The following is a 22,630-nucleotide window of genomic DNA, read 5'->3' as shown; positions in this document are numbered from 1 at the left end:
CCCCTGCTTTTTCTCCCCAAATCCCCCCAGTACATTGTTGTATATTTTAGTTGTGGGTCCTTCTAGATGTGGCATGTGGGACGCTGCCTCAGAGTGGCCTGATGAGTGGTGCCATGTCCACGCCCAGGATCTGAACCAGCGAAACCCTGGGCTGCGGAAGCAGAGCACGCCTCCACCACGGGGCCGGCCCAGCCCGCTACTTCTTGATATCAGAGCCACCAAAGAAAACAACAGTCAAGAACTGGATGGAACAGCATTTTTATTCACAGAGAAGAGACAGAGCAAGATCAGCTCGAATAGTGTGCATCAGTCCCTCATGACTAGCGGGTGCTCCCTGGCAGCCAAAGGCCTATGAGTGTCCCTCTAGCAGGACCCCTCCCCCTCCCCCATGGAGTCTGAAATACTGAAAGGGAGGGCGTGCCCCAGGGCTAATGACAGACATGCTTAAGCAGAACAAAGGAGCACACACTGAGTCTGAAACAGGGAAGGATATCCCCATACAAGGTGATAAGCCTGGTACAGGCTGTGAGGGCTCTTTGTCTATTGGTAAGGAAGTGTTCCAGGCCCAAGGCCCATTCTTATGTGGCCGGGCAGGGCTTGAAAGACTGAGCAGGAGACTGCTCTTCCCAACGGTGTCCACTACAGAGGACATGCCCAGTAAATCTTTGCTAAGGGATTTAAATCCTATTAATTGGAGAGCAGCATGTGAAGCTCTCCCTATCCCCTAAGGTGGACATCACTTCCCCTGGGCCCGACTAGCATCCTGCTGCTGGTGCTTTCAAGACTAGAGCTGAGATGCCACAGTATCATACAGTGGATTTAGGGAAGGAAAACAATGAAAGTAAACTTACTGAAAACGATGAGGGGTATCTAACTTGTTACTTCACACTTACCAGTTCATTTTTCAGTTCTCACTTTGATGAGCAAGTTTGCAGAGCATTTCTCATGATCATATACACCCAATGTAAATATTGGAAATACCACCTTTAATTCCACCCCTAGTCTCTGTTCACCTGAGGCATCAGGCAAAGGAAACTAGAGCATCTTAGATAAATGCCTTGAGACCAGTGACATCTAATCAGGGTCTCTAGCGAGATTTCTCCCCTGAGTTTTGTCATGTGAGCAAAAGGGAAGAAGGTGGGTTGGGCCATAAGTCCGAATTTTAGGCTATTTTGAGGTAGGTTTTATTTTTTTCAATCCATATGGGAAATAAAACTGCTAACAACTAAGTTGAACTAAATTCTCTCTCTTTTAAATATTCTCAAGTGTCCTGCTATGTCCTCTGCAAAAATGGTTATATTATTAATTTGGCTAAACTACTTAGTAAAAAAAAATAAGTGTATATACTAAAAATCAGAGAATTATACACTTTAAAGGGTAAATTTTATGTGAATTACATCTCAAGAAAAAAAGGCAAAAGTAATGAGAATATTAATACACACATATAAAAGAAAGAATACCTCTCTTCTCCAAAAAAGTGATGAGAAAACTTATCCAAATCTGTCCACATGTATCTCCGGAGTGCCTACTGTTGGCTGCGCCTGTGCTTTTTAGAAAGCACTGACCTAGGTATTCCAGATGCTCTTACACAGGCAAATGCAGATGAGCCAGCTTGCCCAAGGCCTTGACAGCTAGGTAATGACACATTAGAGCTTACATTCGAACCCACGACTCCCTGACTTACAACCCCCTGATCTGAGTCACTATGGGTCACTGCCCCCCCGAGAGCAGAGAAGGGAGTGGTCCCCAAGCATCCACCGGCAACGCAACAATTCCAGCCCCTGTCCTCGACATCCTCCGCCGGCGCAGACGGTTCGCCCCACCGCCCGGGAAGGAGCCCAGCACAGTTAGACCGTCCGCGAGCCTGCGGTAACCCGAGGCTCAACATCGAGGCGCAGAACCGGAGGTCAAGCCTAAGCGCCGAGAGAACCCTAGCGTCCCGCCGGCCGGCCTACCTCCCCAGCCCGAGCGGAAACCCGCACACGCGCGAGGATAGCGCGGAAGCGGCGCAGAGCTGGATCTGAGAGCGGCGGGGGCCGGCGGGGGCCTGCGGGGGCCTGCCACACCTCGCCCGCCCGGCTGCCCGCAGAGTTGGCGACCATCAATGCTGCTGGGGGCCTTCCGGGGACGGGCTGTCCTGGGCCTGCGCGGCGGGGCTGGGCCGTGCGGGGCAGCCGGGCCGGCGGCTGGGAGCTGGCCGCATGGCCCCCGGCTCGGGACCGGCCCCGCGGACAGGTGGCCGGGGTGGCGGGCAGGCAGCGCGCCGGGCAGCCCTCGGCCGGCGGCCATGGCGGCGGCGCTGGGAGCGCGCGGGGCGACGCGGCTCTTGTTGGCGGCACTGCGAGGCCGGAGCCCGAGCCTCGCGGCCATGGTGAGTGCCCAGGGCCCGCGGTGCGGGAGGAGGGCGAGGCCCGCGGCGCCGACTGAGGGGCGCGAGGCGCCGGCAGGTCCCGAAGTGGGCCCGGCTTTCGGCCTCGGACTCTGGGCAGCCACGTTTTGGGCACCGGGCACTTGCCCACGCGCTGGCCGGAGACCGGGGTGTCCTCAGCATCTTCCGGTTTCCCTTGGCTTAAAAGCCCCTCGTAGTCTACGAAATTGCCAACCGGAAAACAAACGAGGACGAGATTTGTTTAAAAAAAAAAAGTAATTATGAAAAGTAATTATAAAAGTATTTGATGCTTAGGGTCACTTGATGTGACTAGAGGTGCTGTTCGGTCCTCTAGATTGTACGCTCGCTGAGAGCAGGGACCGTCTCCGTCGCGGGGCGCTCGCTATAAACCAGGTGACTGAATGTTGAGTTAACTGATTTGTTTTGGTGTTAACTTTTGGAGGAATTATTAATAAATTATCTTTTTTGGTGACACATGTCTTCTTTCCTCTTCTGAGGCGCGTTCGGTCGGTTTTCCTGTTTTACAAATCAGTATATTGGGGCCAATGAACTTGAGGGAAAGTTTTAGCACGCAGCGCCATCTAGTGGGAAGATGGTGCATTAAACTCACCGTTTCATTTTCCTAAGGTGCAGCAAAGGCCCATTTGGCAGTTTGAAATTCTTTAATAGAGGAAATTTAAAATAGTTCGATGAAGGAGTAAGATAAACACTCTGCTTCGTGGCCATTAAGGTGAGAACACAAGTGCTTACTGTCACCTAGGTGTGTCCCAAGGTGTGCCACTACCCACGGTTCTGGTGATCAAGTAAAATTATGGGGTTTGGGGAGGAATGAGCAAATACGTGATTGGAATGGCTGCCACGTGCCAGGCTCTATGCTGAGTGCCCGCCTTCATATTCAAGATCCCTTTAAGCCTTTGAAAAAATCTCAGCAGGTAGATATTGGAATATCCCCACTATGGACATGAGGAGGCTCAGTGATTTTTCAGCATCCCACAGCTAAAAGTAACAAAGCTAGGTCTTGAATCAACTTTACTATCTCCAAATCCTCTGCTTTTGCCTGTCCCTCCCCCCAACTCCCACAGAAAAAAATTAAACCCACCACAAAGTGTTGTGCAGAGGGTGTATCCCCAAGGGAACCATTTGTGTTATGTAGCTGAACTGGCTCCGTTTCACTGTCCTGGACACAATCCCTGTTTCTGGGCACATGTCTTTGATGAGCACAGAGTGACCTCCTTGGGGATGTGGATTGCAGAGGAAAACAGCCCAGCACATTCTACAGACTCCAGGTGACTGCTGCATTACCCACAGCACAGTTAATAGTTTTCTTTGCAACTGCTCAGTGTGGACACAGATGGTTCCATTTCTTTCCCAAAATACTGTGAATTAACTTAAAATATTTAAGTGTTTGATAAGAATTTTAGACTATTTCCTATAATAGGTATTTGTGTGAAATTTTTCAGAACCATCATTGTAAAACTAGTAACAGGTATTTTGTTTCTTAATAGTAAATGGTTTTTGATAACAAGCCTTTAATATTTTTATTTAATTAAGAGGTATTTTCATTTTTCTCTTTTGTTAGTTGTGGGGAAGGGTAGCTGACCTAGCAAGGAAGAGAAACTAGAAAATTGGTTCATTACATTTTTTTCCCCTCTTCATAGAATAAGTTGTCTTTAAGTTTACTTATTTTGCCCTCTTAATTACATTAATGTCAGTGATACAAGGGTTTAGGATTTCTGAAGTGGGAGTGGGTTGTAGTGTCATGGTGGAGGATTCACCTCAGCCCCTGCTTGCTCTTTGATGAGAGGCCCTCATGTTAGTTCAGTCTTTCTGGGTGACAGTCCCTCTCTCACCTGAGCCTACAGTAGCCCTGCAAAGAGGTAAGGCAGGAGGTGTTGGTTGGCATTTATGCTGGAATAAGAACGAAGCTCTTCTCACTTTTACTAGAGTGTCCTTCTCTCTCTGACCATGACGTTTAGAGTTCTTTCAGTTAAAAAGCAAATAGCGTGGGAAATGTGGGCCTGTTAACAAACAGAACTCTGGATTTGTGAATTTTATCACCAGAGGGAGTAGGAACAAGGTGGACGGTGCACACAGTGCTCTGGCCAGACTGTGGAGGGAGTGTGTCTTACTGGGACCCTGAGAAAACTCACTGCACTAAGGCAAGGGCTTTTCACCTGTAGTCTAGAGAGGCTGTGGACCCCCAGAAGTTGTTATACAAAATCCTATGTAAATGTGCATTTGTTTTTCCTTTCTGGGGATTGGTTTTCATCAGATCTGAAAGGGTACAGTGAACTCACATAGTTAAGACTCATGTGAGGAAGCAGTGAAGGCCACTAAGGTGGTGCAGGACCTTCCGAAGAGCAGTAGGCCAGGCGCTTAGAGCCCTGAGTTCTAATCCTGGTCCTGCCAGTGGACTTTCAGGGATTCCTGGGGTGGGTGTGTTTACTTCAGTTTCTCAAGTCCTAGAATGCTGGCCATTGGTAATGGTCATTGGTAAGAACGGCCAGTGGTGGTGATAAATCTCAGTTGTATCGATAATAAACCAGAGAAACTGAATTGTGAAGTCTGAGGCAGTGGTGAGGGCTGGCGAGGCAACATACCAGGGAGGCAGCTTATTTTGTACAGAGCTAACCGTGTTTGTGTGTATTTTTTGAGAAATTTGTATTTTGAGAACAAAGGAACCAAAGATGGTTGGAAATTGTTGCTTTTAAGACTTTTTTCCTGCATCTCTACATAACGTAAAGAACTGTAAGTTTGTTTGAGTTTAACTAAACCTCTACATTTCAGATATTAAGTGTGATGTTTCCATAGTCAGCAGACGCTCACCGGTTGACAGCAGAGGAGAGGACCCAAGTTATACTTGATCTTAAAGCAGCAGGATGGTCGGAATTAAGTGAGAGAGACGCCATCTACAAAGAGTTTTCCTTCAAAAATTTTAATCAGGTAATTATTACATGTTCTTGCTAATGCCATGGTCTATTTTTGTCACCTTAGGCTGTAACTCTTTCTAATACTACTGGTTGTCTGGTCCCGTTTGGATCCAGGATCCAAATCCTCTCTTCCTCAAGAATTCAGTGATAGGGGCCAGCCTAGTGGTGCAGCGGTTAAGTTCTCACGTTCCGCTTTGTCGGCCCAGGGTTCGCCAGTTCAGATCCCGGGTGCGGACATGGCACTGCTCGGCAAGCCATGCTGTGGTAGGCGTCCCACATATAAAGCAGAGAAAGATGGGCATGGATGTTAGCTCAGGGCCAGTCTTCCTCAACAAAAAGAGGATGATTGGCGGCAGATGTTAGCTCAGGGCTAATCTTCCTCAAAAAATGAGGAAAGAATTCAGTGATAGGTACTCCATCCTTCTTGACAGGTGCTGCCTCCACTGGGTGATTCTCAGCTCCAGGGGAAGGGGATGGTTTGTATGATTTGGAAAATCAAATTCTGAAACCACTATTGCTTTGATTTGGTGTTGGTTAGGATATTTAGTTCCTTTTCAAATTCTAAATACATTCAAATGGAGTGTGAGCTTGTGTGTTTATCAGAAGGGGGCATGTATAAAATGGTTGAGAAACCTACACACCTGCTTGACTGATTTCCCCTACTTTTCTTAGATGGTTGTTGAGTTTTCTTTCTCCCTGTAGTTGTATGTCTGTCTCCAAATCATCTCCCAAGGTGCACCCTCTTCTCTGATTGGCTCATTTTCCCCAAGCCCCATAGCCCAATTGAAGCTTTGCTTAAAAGCTGACCTCCCCGTTGGACACTCAGCCGTAACAAGGTAACTGTTGCACTAGGGCCCCACCTTGTTTAGAGAGTCATCTCTGATGACTTCCCCTTCAGTTCTTACTCCATTGCATTTATGTAAGGTCAGTGCTTTTGACTATTTCACGTTTGTTCAGTTAGTTTGGCAATCCTCTGGACAGATTTATTGTTTTTATTTATATTAGGTGTCAGCATCTAGAAGGCAGAGACCGTGTTTGCTTAAATAACTCTCTCTTGTACTTAACAGTTCTGGGTACAAAACCGGCATTTGATAAATGCAGACATTGATTACAGTGTTTGCTAGTTTCTGGAAGGGTGTGTGAAGACCAGATTTCCACCAGAGAAACTTCTGACATGTTTTCCTAGTAAATGTCGTTGGCTCCGCTGAGCTGCATGCCCTGTTCTGCTCTCCGTCCATCTGGCTGCCAGCCTTCCACGGTGAGGCTCCAGCTTCTGAGGAAAGTGGACCACGCTGACTCCCTGGCCCTGCTGCCCCATGTGCTCGACAGCTCTTGTCAGGGGCTTAGCACTCCGTGGCTGGTGGCAGGGAATCCCATTGGTACAGTAAGCTTGTGTATAAGCTCTAGGTAGCATTTTCCAAGCTTATTAAAATTCTTACATGTGTACAGCCTGACTTCTTTAAGCCTGGGCTAATTTATTGGGCTTGAACATGTGGCTTAAAGTACTTGAGTAGTGTTGCCTTAGGCTCTGCCCATGAGTCAGTCCTTCAGCCCCTCTCTAACCTTGTGCTTAGGGTGACTTTTGGAAATGGAAGGGAAGGGAAGCTGTACCAGGCATCCTTGATTAATTGTAACATTATTCACCAGGACATTTAATTAACTTGACTTTTTTTTTTTTTTCCTTCACCCGCTTTTAGGAGAAAGAGGCAGATGATAAAATCAGCGGATGTCAGGGAATGTATCAGAGAACCAGCACTGAGATTGTGTGCTGGGATCAGTTTTCCAGCCAGGCTCGTATGACTTCTGCTTGTACATAACCTGTAATGGCAACTGAGTCATGACAACTGTCAGTGCCCACCAGCCAAAGACCACCAGGAACATACCAGTAGTTGAATAAGCTGGGGTTATTGTTTGTTGCAGCAAGTGAGAACGGACACCATAGGGAACTGTGGGCATCTCAGGGAGACAGTGTTAGAAAGACTTATTACAGGATTTGGACTTGTATTAGTAATTTTGGAGGGTTTTTAAGGAATTAGGGTTTTGCTCCGGATTGGATGCTGTCAGAAAATGAGTAATTCTGTAATTCAGTATTTTAATAAATACTACCTATAGGGAAAACAGACTACAGTGGGGCCAAAGCTGAAATTGATAAAGAAGCAATAGTCACTTGTTAGCCAGGAGTGGGATATGTATAGTATTTTATGTTTTGGGCAGTGTTCATGTTTTGTCTGTGTTCAGTTATCATTACAGAGTGGTCTTAGTTCTGTCTTAATCCATCATGGTCACAGAGTGGCCTTGTCTGATGTTTATGTACAACATCAAGGCCCAGGAGTGAGTGCCAGGCCAGCTCCTAGTAACACCAAGCCCTAGTTGGCAGTCCCAGGCCAGCTTCCATGTGCCAGGGGCTGCTTTTCTCTTTCTTACAACTGATCTATGCAGTGGTGACCCTCTGCCAGTGACAGGGCCTCACTTAGCTTTCATTTAGGACAGAAAGTCTGTTGCTTTTTATTATAAAACAGTCATATAAAACATTAAAATATGATGTAAATAAAAACAATTTCCCATTTTAACTACTTTCATCTTTTGTCTATTCTCTTCTAGTCTTTCTTGATTAGGTATAGTTTGTTTATTTATTTATTTATTTTGATGAAGATTAGCCCTGAGCTAACTCCTGCCAATCCTCCTCTTTTTGCTGAGGAGGCCTGGCCCTGAGCTAACATCTGTGCCCATCTTCCTCTACTTTATATGTGGGACGCCTACCACAGCATGGCTTGCCAGGCAGTGCCATGTCTGCACCCGGGATCCGAACTGGCGAACCCCAGGCTACCAAAGTGGAACTTGTGCACTTAACCACTGTGCCGCCAGGCTGGCCCCTGATTAGGTATAGTTTATTCACAATGTGGCGATTGTACATGCAGTTAAAATTTTTTTTTTTAAAGATTTTATTTTTTCCTTTTTCTCCCCAAAGCCCCCTGGTACATGGTTGTATATTCTTCATTGTGGGTCCTTCTAGTTGTGGCATGTGGGATGCTGCCTCAGCGTGGTTTGATGAGCAGTGCCATGTCTGCGCCCAGGATTGGAACCAACAAAACACTGGGCCGCCTGCAGCGGAGCGCGCGAACTTAGCCACTCGGCCACGGGGTCAGCCCCCTGCAGTTAAAATTTTTAAACATTAATTTTTACTGTAAAAGTAATACTCATTAACTCAAAAAAATATTAAGCATCTTCTCTGTGCCAGTTAGTATTCTAAGCTCATGTTGCTCCCCTTCTAGTGGTGAAGATAGACAATAAACAAATGAATACATAATAGAATTTGGGGTAGTGATAAGTGCCATAGAGAGGAATAAACTGGGATATTGGAATGGAGAGTAATGGAGGGGTGAGCACACTATTTAAGATGGATTGGTCTGGAAAGGCCTCGCTGGGGAGGGGACATCTGAGGCCTGAATAATGTGAAGGAGCTCAGCATGTGAAGACCCAAAGGAAGAGCATTCCAGGAGGAGAGAACAGCAAGTACAAAATTCCTGGGACGCGAATGATCTTAGCATGATTGAGGAGGAGCCAGAAGGCCAGTGTTCTGGAATGGTCAGGAAGGAGAAGAGACTGGTAGGAGACGAGGCTGAAGAGAGGGAGGGGCCAGAGCACTGGAACTTTGTGGGCGTGGTGAGGAGTTTGGATTTTGTCCTATGAAGGAAAGCTATTGGAGAATTTCAAGCAGAGAAATGCCATGATTTGGTTTATGTTCTAAAAAGATCACCCTGGCTGTTCTGCTGTGAACTGATGGTAGGAGGCAAGAGTGGAAGCACACAGACTATATAGGGTACTGTTGCAGTAGGCTAGTCAAAAGATGATGGGAGACTATGGAGGTAGCAGTAGAGTAGAGAGAAATGTAGGATTCCTCATATATTTGAAGATAGAACAATCAAGACTTGCTGTTAGATTGGGTGTGGGGGAAGGGAAGGTAAAGGATGATCCCAAAATTTTGGTTCAAGCTATAAGGTGAAGGGTGATACACTGGTATCATTTACTGAGTTGGGGGACATGGGGTGGAGGGTGGGGTAGGGAATTAACAATCCTGTTTTGGATATGTCAAGTTTGAGATACTTATTAGTCACTCAAATGGCGATATCAAGTCAGCAGTTGGCTATATGAGGTTTGAGCTCAGGCTGGAGATGTCAGTTTGAGAGTTGTCAGGGGATAATTGGGAGAGCACAGTCCTGGATCATCAAGAGAATGCAGGGACGAATGGACAGATGGAGGCACAGGGTAGGGTATGTCCATTGTAATAGGAAAGAAGGCAGAGTATATGCATATAGATGCATGTAGGTTGCTGCATTTGTCCAGAGAAGAGGAGGTAATTCTCTCCTGATTGCTTCTATTTTTTTAGTGAGGTCATCAATTGAGAATGAGTAGGTCTGGAGGGAGGAGTGTTGGAGATTTGGGAAGATAGGAAAAGGAGTGGAATAGTCATCTTGGAGATAGAGACTAAGACAGTGAACTAACCAGAGAAATGTGGCCGGTTGCTGAGCAGTTCTCAGAGTCACTGGAGATTTATGGTCAAACCTTTGAAGTGGAGATTTTGTGTTTTGTCCAGCCATGTTTAGGGGCTTAGGCACAGGCTTGAAGTAGGTGCAGAGTTGGGCTTAACAAGGGCTGAACTTTTGCTAAATGAGTGCAATGGACAAACAGAGGGGCAAGGGAAATAAGGTCGTGTGTAGGAGAGGGAGTAACACCATGGTAAGCTGGTAAGGAGGGAAGTACAGCTGTGATGTGGGGGATGGAGAGTGAAGAGTGGGAGTATGGTTAATATAATCTTTTTGGAGGGCAATTGGGCAGTGTCTGTCAACTTTTAAAATGCACATACCCATTCTCCTAATCTAGAAGTTTATCTTCTAGATATAGTCCTGAATGTATGCAAAATGGATATGTGAAGATGTTCCTTATAGCCCGGTGGGCCTACAATTTTTTATTGTGTGCAGGCATTTCCAGGTGCATGTGCACATCTTGGTAAGATCTTGCTGCAACCCTGCTGTTAGTGGGAGTTAGGGAAGACCCTCTGTGCACCATGTGCTCCTGGCAGTGGCAGCACCTTTCCTGGCCTCAACTCTATAAACTGGAGGGAGCCACCATCAGAACTGGTCCCCTCTCTCCCTTAAGAGAGTTCAGCCCACACTGGGTGTTACATATATTTTTTTTCAGTCTTTGCTGAACATATAGGTAAAAAATACATTCTGTTTCGTTTGCTCAATAGGTTATGAACATTTTTCAGTTCTTTTTTTCCTGAAGATTTGCCTTGAGCTAACATCTGCTTCCAATCTTCCTCTTTTTGTATATGAGCCACTACCACAGCATGGCTACTGACAGACGAGTGGTGTAGGTCTGTGCCCAGGAACTGAATCCAGGCCGCCAAAGTGGAGTGTGCTGAACTTAACCACTAGGCCACCAGGGCTGGCCTCGTTTTTCAGTTCTTTATGTAGTCTTTTCATTTTACTTTAATCTTCAGGAGTAAGATTACATTTGGTTTGCTGTTACAGATTTTAAATGGTTTGCGTATGTAGAGTGTGTGAAATAGTATCACAAGTTTGCTTTAGAATTAATTTTTTTTGTTACTATAGAAAATGAACCATATATTTTAGAAACATTTTCAGTGACCCTGGATGAAAAACCTATTTCTCAAAGCTTTGGGTTATTCTAGGTTTTGCTATAATCATAAATAGCCAGCAAAATACATTTGAACTTTTTTTTCTCTTAGAGGTTTTATTCCAAGATATGGTTAGTTCCAAATAGTCCACATTCATTTGATAGCTCAGATGGGTGCAAATACTTAACAGATTATAAATGCAAAAATTCCCAAGGGATTCTAACAGCGTAGGTGGATGCTGTGGCCATAGGTTTTGGTTGCTGTTGGTCCACTGTCTCTCCTTGGTGGTGGATGGCACTGACCTGCAGTGTGCTGTGGGTTGGTGGGCCGTGCGATGCTGATGGTGAGTCTCGGTGAGCAGTCAGAGCGTGGCAGTGCCAGGACCCGAGGCAGGAAGTTTCCACACTGGGAGTGCTGTGATTCTGGCAGGGTGGGGTTGGCATTTGTAAAGGAGTTTTTGTTTTTTTCTGTTCATGAAGACATAAAGAGGGAGAGATCTCTAAGTGACGTATAAATTTATTTGTAGGTATTTGGCAACTGCGGAGTGACTGCATTAAAAGAATAAAATGCCAGTTAGAAATGTGAGTGTGACCATACTATAAAGATAAATTTTGTTAGGTATTGTCATATATAGGGACAAGTGGGAAGCTTACAAAATCAGGAAAGTTTTAGCTTTGGAAGTAGGTGTAGCAGGTGAGGCTTTGGAACCCAGGAAACAGCTGCTCCAGATGCCAGCAGGTGGAGCTCTGCAGGGCAGGAACCCAGACTGGCCAGGCAGTGACACAACCCTCTGGGAAGGCTGTCCCCATTCTCTCACTGCTGGATACTGGGACTACCCTTGTTCAGCATGGAAACAAACTTAGTATCAGGAATAAGTAGGCAGTGGTGGTAGGGCACCTGCCCTGGTTTGGTACCTTTTGGGTGAATGAAGAATTCTGGGTAGCGGATGTAAGGAGTTTCCAATTGGCGATGGAGAGCACTTTTGACTCAGGAGAAAGGGACAGAGCTTTGTGGGAAAGAACTGTAGTTCCTGCATTCCTGGAGTAGCTCCTGTACCTTGTCTCTGCTTCCTTAGGCGGGGCATTCGATTTTGTTAGATTAAATCCTATGAACTGGCTGATATTTAGCCAGTTTTGACCTATAGAAATGGCACTTTTACATGGTCTAATAGCTTGTCAAAATGTAGCATCTCATGCAGGGCAAGGTACAAACTTTATTTTTTCTACATCTTGTTCATCACATTTTGGTTGCTGTAGCTGCTGCCATTAAAAGGATTCTGGAGCTGGAGTGGGGAGTGGGGAGGGGCCTTCTGAATGGCCTAGGCCATGGCGGTGATGGTGGTGGTGGTGGGGTTCTGTGCATCTAACAGCAATAGTACCATACGTGAGTTTGGGGTTTGTGAAATGTTTCCCTTCCTATGCCTGGAGCTCCTGCTGTAGAGCAGTTGAAAGTTACTGTTGCTTACTTAGTTTATAAAAATGTTTTATTGAGGAATTTGATAATAGGCTTATGGTTAACATTTTGAAACACTTAGTGAAGTCAAAGGCTTGATGATACCAGAAGAAAGACAACTGTTCATGAAAATCTTAACAGTCCTCTGTAGGATATGGGCCTCAGCAGCTGTTACTGTGAACGAATCAGTTCAAGTTTTATTGTTTATTGTCATGCACCAAAATTTGGTGCACATCAAAGTTATGAGTCAGTAATGCAATAATATGAATGTCACTTCTGAGCACGCTTGAAAGCAGATACTTACTCTGCTGTTGAGGGTAGGGAAGCCGTCCCAGAGAGGATGTTCCCAAAGCTGAGGCTAATGCACGTGTGTCTCGGAGCCAGGTAGTGAAAATTTGTTTGGTTATCACACACAGTAGCTTGTGCTTAATATGTGCTCACTGATGGGCTTTGTAACCACAGCCAAGTGGAAACCTGAGGAAGTGTCCATAGTTGTCATTGGAATGGGTAGTAGACACTCACATTTTAGCCAACTGTACCTAAAATTTGAGAAGCGAATAAAAGTATCTGTGTGGTGTATTCGTGTTGGTGTTCACTTTGGAGTCATCCTGGAGTTCCAGGGAGCCCTGGGCAGGACCATCCTGATGTTGTCAGGTGGTACCAGGCACATCAGTGTTGGTGTCCACCAGGGTAGGGAAATGAGAGCCTAAAATGTTATCATTTGGAGTCTTGCTGCTGCTGTTTATGTCATACAATAGGTTTAGACCTGATGTGTATTCGTAAAAACACGTGCAATAGATAGACGAGGGGAAATGTAAAACAGGTGTCAAAATACAAATATGACACCACGCTGCAGTGTGAAAATGCTATGGTCATTACACCGTCCTTTAATAAAAATGGACTTTTAACTGCATCGTTTTTTCTTAGTCGTATAGTAAATCTTCTGTTTACAGAACTTAGCCTGAGTATTTTGTGAAAGTCAAACAGCCAAGAAATATAATTTCCTCAACAGTCTTTGTCTTGCCCTTATACAGATGGCGTAAAATCAGGTGTGTAAAAAATAAAAAGCAGTTTGGGCTGACGTGAAAGGTATTTCAGATTTATGCTTTGCAGATGATATTGGTATGATTAATGCATTCATTGCTTTTTTTTATTGCTTTTCACAGATAATGTACATGATGCATGGAAAATGTTGTGGGTTTAAATCTTTGCCAGGTTTAGACTGTGAATATCAACAGATGTTATCATATAAGTACTATAATCATTATAAAGTAAAAAATTTGTCATGAAATGCATTGACATAAATTTCATTTATGTAAATTGCTTTCATTAGTATAAAACCTTAGTGTAGCTGTTAGGGTTTGTGAAGCACTTTAGATGAGATTAACTTGGTATAATGTGGTCACAAATGGGTTGCTTTAAATTTAACTGACAAGAAAATAACACTCAAAAGTTAGGAAATTACTGAGGCATTTGTTTTCAGCCTGCATTGCTGGTACCGCTTAAATAGGCTGAATATGAATTAATAGCAATGGACTGCTGGCTCAATAATTGCAGAAAATAATTTAAAGGAGACCTTAAATAATAACTTACAAGTATTTTAGTCTTGCTCTTTCTGTTGTGTTTCTGTTTTTCTTTGGTATGCCAGCCCATTGCTTTAGTACAGCCATTATCAATAGTGTTCAGGTTTGCACAGCAAGAGTTTTGTCAATAGAGTTTTGGTGCATTAGGGTCGTGACATATAAACTTGCATTAGGCTGTTTCAAAATATGGAAATTGGGTGCCTCATGGAGCAGCCTTATCAGCTAGTCAACTCTTCTTAGGGGCGAAGACAATGCTGCACTCACCTTTCTGTGGCCGGGTGGTGACCAGTTGCCCTCCACCCTCAGGAGGGATTTGACCCACCAGTGTGGACAGGTGGGTGAGGGTCTTCTTCCCTGGCTCTGTGCTCTCTGTGTTCTGCTCTTTTTTCTACATCCTTTTAAACAAAACAAAGCAGTACATCCTCTCCCCTGTTTTGCAGATAACCATCATATTGCCCTTCTGATCCAGGCTGGAATGAACCATTTTAACTAGTTCATTGAATTTTACAGAAGGACACTGAACCAGACTGAGATCATGGGATTGCTTGTGGTCACACTGGGTCATGCTACAGTTAGTGGGGGCCAAACTCACATCTCTGGTTCCTACAGCAACATTTTTAGATCCTACTGTGATACAGAAAGATGTTTTTGTTTTTTTTCTAGGAACTATCTTGTTTTCCGAGGACTACCTCTTGTATTACTTTTCTACCTTAAATGGATTTGACAATACTTCCCTGCGAAAGGGACTATTGACCAGCTAAAACAAAGTACTTATTTAGGAGTGACTCAGGTATCACTGTTGAGCAATCAGAGGTCATTTAATTGTATCATTAACATCAATCCTATCAAAGCAGCAAATGCTGCTAATGAGTGGTTGCTCCTGTGCTCTCAGCCAGCAAGGCAGAGTTGTGGCCTTCTACCATATCAATTCATCAAACTGACTTCAAATGCCCTTTCCTTGCTATTGCAGCCCTGGCTGTGGACATGTCCTGGGCGCCTGGAGCAGACCTAGTCGGGGCTGGGAGCCACATGGTCTCCCCACTGAGAGCCAGAGAGCCTAGCTCTTGTGGGATCACTGAGCACAGTGAGGTTCTTAAGCTGGTAACCCCTGAGAGGCTAGCACTGCTCTGGGCCGAAGGAAGGAGGAAAATTCAAAAGAAGTACATGAATCCATTTCTGCCCAGAAGAGCTCCCAGTTTTCTTGGGGGTGGTGGCACATCTGAATTGTACAAGATAGTTGATTTTTTAAATTTCCATGTTAATTAGGCACTAAAATGTGAAGTACTAATAAGCTGAAGAAGGTGTACTCCAGGATGACTGCCTGGAGAAGGGGAGTTTTGAGTTAATCTTCAAAGGTCTGAGGGGTTTTTTGAGGGAAGCTGCTGAGGGAGGGGTCAGCAGATGGCATAGGTCAGGGACAGGGCCAAAGAGGGCACATTTTATTTGTAATGTGTTGGGGAAATGAGGGCCCTAAGATTGTTTCAGTGAGCTGGGCTAAAGATTGGCAGGGAGGGTCCTTGTGGTGCTCTCTCCCTGGGTTTAACATTGCCTCAGGCTTAGAGTATCTGAAAGCAAACTCTTGTCTCTCTTTCCTCCAACTTGCTTGCTTCTCTCAGCAGTACCATCATCCTCTAAACACCCATATCTGAAACTGAAGAATTATCTTGGTGATAAGTCACTAAGAACTGGTCAGTCTTCCTGTAGGGTCTTTCACCAGGACTGTGCTTCTGGTCTGGGTGTACCTTCCCTCCCCCTAGAGTTCCTACGGGAGCTTCCTGACAGCCTTTTCCCTCCAGGCCCTCTCTGCCTTCACTGGCCTGCATGCCACTTTGTTGGGACCAAGTTGGTCTCTGCTCAGAAAAATCCCAGTTCCTTCTTATAAGACATCATCTTCTCAGAGGTTTTCAAAGCTGCCCGCAATCCGACCATAATCCTACCTCATTACTTCTCTGTAAAAGGCCTCTTTACTCTATTAGATATTAGAAGTGTGAGATACCTGAGAGGTCACCTAGTCATGCCCCTCACTGAAGAAGTGGGGAAACTGAGGTTCAGATAGGGGGAGCACAAAATATTAGTGGCAATGCTGGAACTGGAGCCAAGACCTTTAGCATCTCGTTTCAGTTCTTTTCTACCTTTGTTCAAGCTGTTCTTCTCCCTCCTATGCTCCACCCCACCTGTCCAAGCTGCATTGGTCCACATCCCATTCACTTCTAGAAAGTTATTCCTGACTTATGCACTCAACACTAATAAACAACTACTGCTCACTTACTGTAGGCTAGGCACCGTGCTAGACACTTGGGGTGTAAGTGGTGAGCAAAGCAGCTATTTTCCTGGAGCTTATAGTATAGTAGGGAAGGGAGAGCATAAGCAAAGAAAACAATGAACATGTGATTGCAAATTATGATAAGTGCTATGAAGGAAAATCCTAATAGTTAATGTTTAATGAACACTTAAACTTTGGGCCGGGCACTATATTGTAAGGACTTTACATGTATTTGTTCATTTAATCGTCACAAAACCCTGTGAAATAGAGAAGCGTCCTCATTTTCCAGGTGAGGAAACTGAGGTTTAGATGAAGTGACTTGCCCAAGGACCCACAGTTAGTAAGCAGTGGAGTCAGGTTTCCAACCCAGTTAATCCCTACCATTTACCAGCAGGGGTGCTGCCTCTCCAACAGAAAAGTGTTGTGATAGAGAATAAGCTGACACATTTTCTTTGTCCATTGAGGCATTTTATTTGCACGTATTTATTACACGTCTAGGAAAAGAATCCCAGGATTTTCCCCTCTGTTTTTGTCCTGCTTCTTCATGGTCCATGATGCCACCTGAGGTTGTCAGTACAAGAAACCAAAGAAACCAATAGGCGCAGGTTACTCTACTGTTCTTCTACATCTTTGAGTTGCACATCAAATCTGGGGCTGATCACCCCAGCTTTTTTAACCTGCCTGTGAGGTTCACAACAATTTCCCCAGCTTTGTGATTGTCAGTGATTTCAAATTTGCCAATGTAACCATGCTTAATCATTGCAGTTGCAAACCGGACAATGACTTTGCGGCACAACCTAATAAGAATCTGGCATTTGCCACTCTTTTCTGCATTGTTGATGCTCTTGGGAACATCAGCCAGGACATTCATGTGCACCATTATGGCGGCACGGAAAGATGGCACGAAGAGGACATGAGGGGCGAGTGCTCGGTGTTACGGGAAGCAGAGGGCTATTGCGAGACTTTCTAAGGACCAACCAGGAAAAAAAAAAAAGACTGCCTTGTGGAAGGATGTGGGTGAAGGGCTGATGCATTTTCTTGAAAAGACCAATCAGGGGACTTAGAGGATGGAGTGAAGGCTGGATGGGGGCAGAAGTCGCAAGGGGAGAACAGTCAGGAGGCTATTGTGTTCGTCCGGGTGAGACATCATCACTAGGGTGGACACAGCAGGAGATTGTAAACTGGGGCAGTGATAGCGGGGAAGCAGAGAGGTATACAGGTTGCAGCCGTATTTAGGAGTTTGTGTGAGCAGGAACCAGTGGAACCACACCTAAATCTTATAGAAAATGCATACATAAACAGAAAAAAAAAAAGTTTTAGGCAGGAGTGTTGATGGAAGAAGAGCAGGGGGTGTTAAGAATGACCTTCAGATTTAGGACCTGAGGACCTGGGTGATGGGAAGTGCCATTTACTGAGCTGGGGAAGTGTGGGATGCAGAGACCAAGATTTCTGGTTTGGACATTTATGTTAAGTGTGAGTTGCTGTGAGACATCCAAATGTCAACTTCAAGAAGGTAGTTTTATGTCTGAGTTAGGAACTCAGAGTAGAGGTCTGGGTTGTAGATAACAGGGGAGCCATAGGGGTGTATGGAAAAAAGCCAAGGTAGCAGATGAGATTACTCAGGCAGAAATTGTAGTGTGAGAAGAGAAGAGGGCTCAGAACTCAGTCCACTTTGTGGTTGGATAGAAGAGGAGGAGCTGACAGAAGACTGAGAAAGACTTGTTAGTGAAATAGGAAGAAAATCAGGCCAGTGTTGTATCACAGAATCCAAAAGAAGATGGTGTTTTAAAAAGGAGGGAAGAATTGATTCTGCTGAGATGCCAAGTAAAATGAGTACCAAAGGATGCCCACTGGATTAAGCAGCATGGAGGTCATCAATGACCACAGCGAGGATGGTTTGAGTAGGGTGGGGGTGCAGGCCAGCCTGGAGAGGAAGTGGAGCTCTTGTGCCTTATACTGATCTTTATACCAACATACATTAGTCTCTTGTCTATTCTTTCCATTTAGAATTCAGCCCTTGGGTTATCTTGTTTGTGGTGTCCTTTCAGCCGTGTTGATACTGAACCTGTGAACATTAGAGCTAGAGGGGATGAGGCACCTGAGCCCTAGGGATGAAGTGGTTTGCCCAAGTTAACAATGAACCAGTGGCAGAATTAGGCTGTGACTAAGTGCAGCTCAGATCATGCAACAGAGAATTGTAACTACCTTTGTCTCTTTCCATCTAAGATATAAGACCTTGAGGGCAGAGACTGGTTTTGTGCATGTGTACCTCCCCCGCAGTACCCAGCCCAGTGTTACCTGGGTATATGTTGAATACATCAAGTCTCTTGATTGAGTTCAGTGTAGGTGATCCTAGTCAGTGCCCTTAGCCCAGGGGAACATAATGTTTTTCATCTTTTTGTCTCCTATAGGTTATGACCTAAAACCGTTTCTCACCAGGGACTTTTCTTCTCCCTCATTTCCTTAGTCCTGCACACAGATGGTTCCTAACAGGACCTGCTTGTTTGGCTGCTAAGTTGCTGTGCATGATGGGATGACCCGAGTGCCCTGGTGCACTTCCCAGAAGAATAGCATTGATGATGCCTTTGTTCTGCAGGCAGTTTTGAAGTAGCAGAGAAGGAAATGGGCCACTTGTGGCACCTCTAGTAAGTTGTCTAGTAAGTAATTAATGAGAGACTGAGGTTGGCATTTACTCAGTATTTTGGCTCCATAACTTCAGCCACCCACAACCAGGCTTTTGTGAATTTTGGTGTCCTGAGGGACCATGGCACAGTCTTCCAAGACTCCACAAAGTATCACAGTGGGAGACTGCCATGGGCCTGTTTACCTGCTATTGATTATGCACTCATTTCTGTTTCAAGACAGTTCTGTTAATTGTGGATGCTTTTTTTTTCCTTTCCTTTTCTGTGACCACTGGTTTAGCACCCTTTGCTGGTTTTGTGTTTGTGTGTGTGTGTGTGTGTGAGGAAGATTCATCCTGAGCTTATATCTGTGCCAGTCTTCCTCTATTTTTTGTATGTGGGATGCCTCCACAGTGTGGCTGATGAATGGAGTAAGTCTGCACCCAGGATCTGAACCTGTGAACCCCAGGTCGCCGAAGCAGAGCATGCCGAACTTTTCTCAGCCATGACATGGGCCCTACTGACTGTTTTTTTAATCATAACTTGGTGGTATTCTAGATAGAGAAGTGTAACAATTTATTGGATACATGTTTTAGAAATTATTTTTAGAAATTTTGATGTAAAAATGTTGCTTTAAGGTCATTCTGCATACAGGTAACTCTTAAAGTTGCATTATTTACCTGAAATGCAGCCAAATCAGTTTTCTTTGTCACAGTTTGGAGAGTCACAAAGTATTTTATGAACTAATGAGTGTAATAGTGTCTACTAGGCATTAGTAGCTCATTGTTAGGTGACCTGTGAAGTAACAGAGGTGGTTTCATTGAGGCGTCCCAGCAGCCTTGCAAGGTTAGGTGTTAGTAACCCAGTTTGCTAATGGTGGAAACCGGGGAGTTAAGGACTGCTCAAACTTACAGAGGAAGCAGGTGGCGGGCTGTCCTTCCAAGGCCAGCCTTCCTGCCCTAGGGCCACAGCTCCTCTTCTCTAACCCAAGCCTGTTTTGAAGGGTTGTGGGATAATTCGGGATGCAGATTGCAGTTCTATTGAGGAATGTCCCAGATCTTTGAATGAACAACTCTGTTTAAAACTGAGTCTGTTTCTTTGTTCTGTTTAGCAAAAAAATGTTTATTTTGGAGGGCTTAAAGGAGGCTACATGTTCTTTGCATATTTTGAAGAAAAGGGTAGCTGCTACTGATAGGAATTTGACCTGTAAATTGCTACATGGTTCCCCATGCCCTGCCCCTGAAAGCATTAGTTTATAATACTTGATTGATCAGTTATTTGTCCTAAGTCAATTACAGATTGGAAGTCAACTTCTATTTGGAGGGGGAAGTCACTTCCAGATAGAAAGTCTGCAAAGAGCAGCTAAAAATCTTTACTTGGCAAATCAGAACTCTGCATAGAGAAGATAAATGTGTCCTGCATTGAGAGACCCCAGCTTTCTGAGCTTCTAACCATACGGCTGTGGATACAGATGTGTAGAAGAGAGGGTGATTGTAATTCTGAATGTCTTAAAGTATGATTTTGTTATGTGAGCTTGAGAATGAGTCTCTTCCATCTTCCTATTTGTTTAAAACTGCAAGCTTTAAATAGAAAGGTTTAACGTTTATGGATTACTCATACCCCACAGAGATCAGCTAGGCTTCTCACTCTTATGGGAATGATGGCACCATGTTAAATTTGTGTGGTATGTTTAACTTGTTAATAAATACAACAGTTTTTTTCCTGATTGCATAATATATTTTATAATTTGGAAAACTCAGAGAAGTACAAGGAAGAAAAATATCCCTGTAATCTTTCTCCTATTTAAAAAACAATGTGTGTGTATGTATATATGTTTGGGGTCATATTGTAGATGTTTTTTGCTCAGTTGCTTTTTTCACTTCATGTATGGTGAACATTTTTCCCTGTCAGTAAAATATTCTACTTCATGATTTTTAATGGTGGAATATATATAGTACTCCATTGAACAGAAAGACCGTATTTAATTTAACCAATAACATTTCTACAGTAACTAACCGTCTCCACAGACAAGGCTTTGTGAGCCTACCTTTTCTCCATATAAATGCTGTCGGTTGATCATAAACGTATCAAGGAGTCATACCAGGTTCTTTTTGCTAAAGATACTCAGGATCTTGATGCCCACTGAGATCAGGCGTAGATCCAGTTACTTTTTAAAAGAAAGTAAATAGAAATCATCACCCAGATTGAATTGATCTGTTGAAGCTAAAAAATCAAGCCCTTCAGCTACTTGAGAAGGTCAGAAGGAAAATATTATGTTATAGGGTTTTGTAACTACTGTTCTCACAGCTTAGTGCAATGGTGGAGGGAATATTTTCATAGAAATGTTTCTCTTTTGGAGATTTTTTCAGATAAAAAAGGCTCGTTTAATTCGGGAAGAGTTATTTCATAGGAAATTAAATCTTTGTAAATCCTCTATCACATTTCCACACTTGCCAGTTCTCTGGCAAATGATGGCTTTCGAATGGTTCAGGAAAGGTTTCTTAAAAGGAAACAATTGTATGTTTTATGCATATTAATCTTTTTATTTTTGGATTGGATAGGTAAGAGAAACTTGTGTTTTCTCTTTGTATTTGTCTGTGGGTGATATGCCAGTTCTCAAACTCAGAATGGTAATTACTTGTACGGATTTTTAAAAAATTTCACCTGATGAGAATGTTTTCTTGGGTGTGATGAATGACTCCAAAGAACTTTAAAAACATAACTGGTGATGTTGGCCAGGCGCTGGAGAGTTGTTGCTGCATAGAGATCAGTAATTGTTACATCTTGGTTTGGTATGCTTGGTAGTGTCTAATCATGTCATGTGCTTGGGAACCATGAAAGAATTTTCTTTTCAAGTCTTAGTGCATCATTTTTTCCGACATTGATCAAAGGTTGGAAAACTAGTATTATATACGTAGCCAGGGTATTCATAACTGTCTTACATTCCTAATCTTTTGGCTATTTGGTTGAAATATATCTACGCCTCTTAAATATTGAAAGCATAATATCCTTTAACCTACAACTGCAGAGTTAAAATGAATTTTATGTGAAATATTTAGTTGTGGACCACATCTTCAGCTTTTTATATGCCACAGTGGTCTTGTTTTTTTCCCTTCCATTGTCTGATAGTGAGGTCATTTTCAGTCCTCTGAGAAATTCTATTCCCAGCCAGATGCGGCTCATATATTAAAAGTAGCACCTGTGGCTAATATCACAGCAGCTTACCATAAATTTACATGGTAACTAGGATTATATCTGTCAAGACTGTTAAAAAACATCTAGATTTAATTTGATTTCCAGTATTGTAGAAGCTATCCAACATTTTGCTTCATAACTATATTTTAAAAGTTAAAAATCACTCCATTGTTAAGTTTTATAGCACTCCTAGTGCCCATTAAGTTGATTTGTTCAATGGAGGTCAGAGTAAAGCAACTTGGCTACATTAAGATCGGAAACCAACCCATTTGTGACAAATTTAGTCCTTTCGTGTGAATCTTCTCAACGTCTCTGCACTGATTGGATTCAGGTGTAGCTTATGTCAGTAGCATTTAACCTCAAAAGAATGAGCAGTGTGATTGGGTTGTTGTAAATTATGGAACATTTTGCCTTTGCTTGTTTAAACGTAGCTGTTGACTCTGCTGCCCATGCCTGACTGCTCCACTGCATCTGTCTGTAAATGAATAGTTTGGTTTTAAAGACATCTTGGAAAATTGGAGAACGTGCCCTCGCCCCTTTCCCTCCTTTATGTGAC

General features: G+C 43.9%; 1 protein-coding gene and 1 pseudogene across 4 annotated transcripts in view; one reads left to right on the top strand and one right to left on the bottom strand.

Annotated features, from left to right (window-relative positions):
- Positions 1-2,030: 2,030 nt before the first annotated feature.
- Positions 2,031-22,630, top strand: part of PCBD2 (pterin-4 alpha-carbinolamine dehydratase 2) — a 46,933-nt gene continuing 26,333 nt past the window's right edge. Inside the window, exons 1-2 of one of the 4 annotated variants that reach the window (XM_070570960.1) lie at positions 2,031-2,371; positions 5,201-5,332. In XM_070570960.1, the coding sequence (XP_070427061.1) occupies positions 2,105-2,371; positions 5,201-5,332 (399 nt within the window). In that variant the 5' untranslated portion in view covers positions 2,031-2,104. Of the gene's footprint in view, positions 2,372-5,176; positions 5,333-22,630 lie in introns of all 4 variants that reach the window. The other 3 variants (XM_070570961.1, XM_070570963.1, XM_070570962.1) reach the window with 3 other exon arrangements.
- LOC139075415 (small ribosomal subunit protein uS8-like) lies at positions 16,753-18,536 on the bottom strand (annotated as a pseudogene).

Source organism: Equus przewalskii, chromosome 13 (assembly GCF_037783145.1).
Source record: "Equus przewalskii isolate Varuska chromosome 13, EquPr2, whole genome shotgun sequence".
NCBI lineage: Eukaryota > Metazoa > Chordata > Mammalia > Perissodactyla > Equidae > Equus > Equus przewalskii.
Note: the sequence above shows the minus strand (reverse complement) of the source record. Positions and strands in the feature narration are given on the sequence as shown.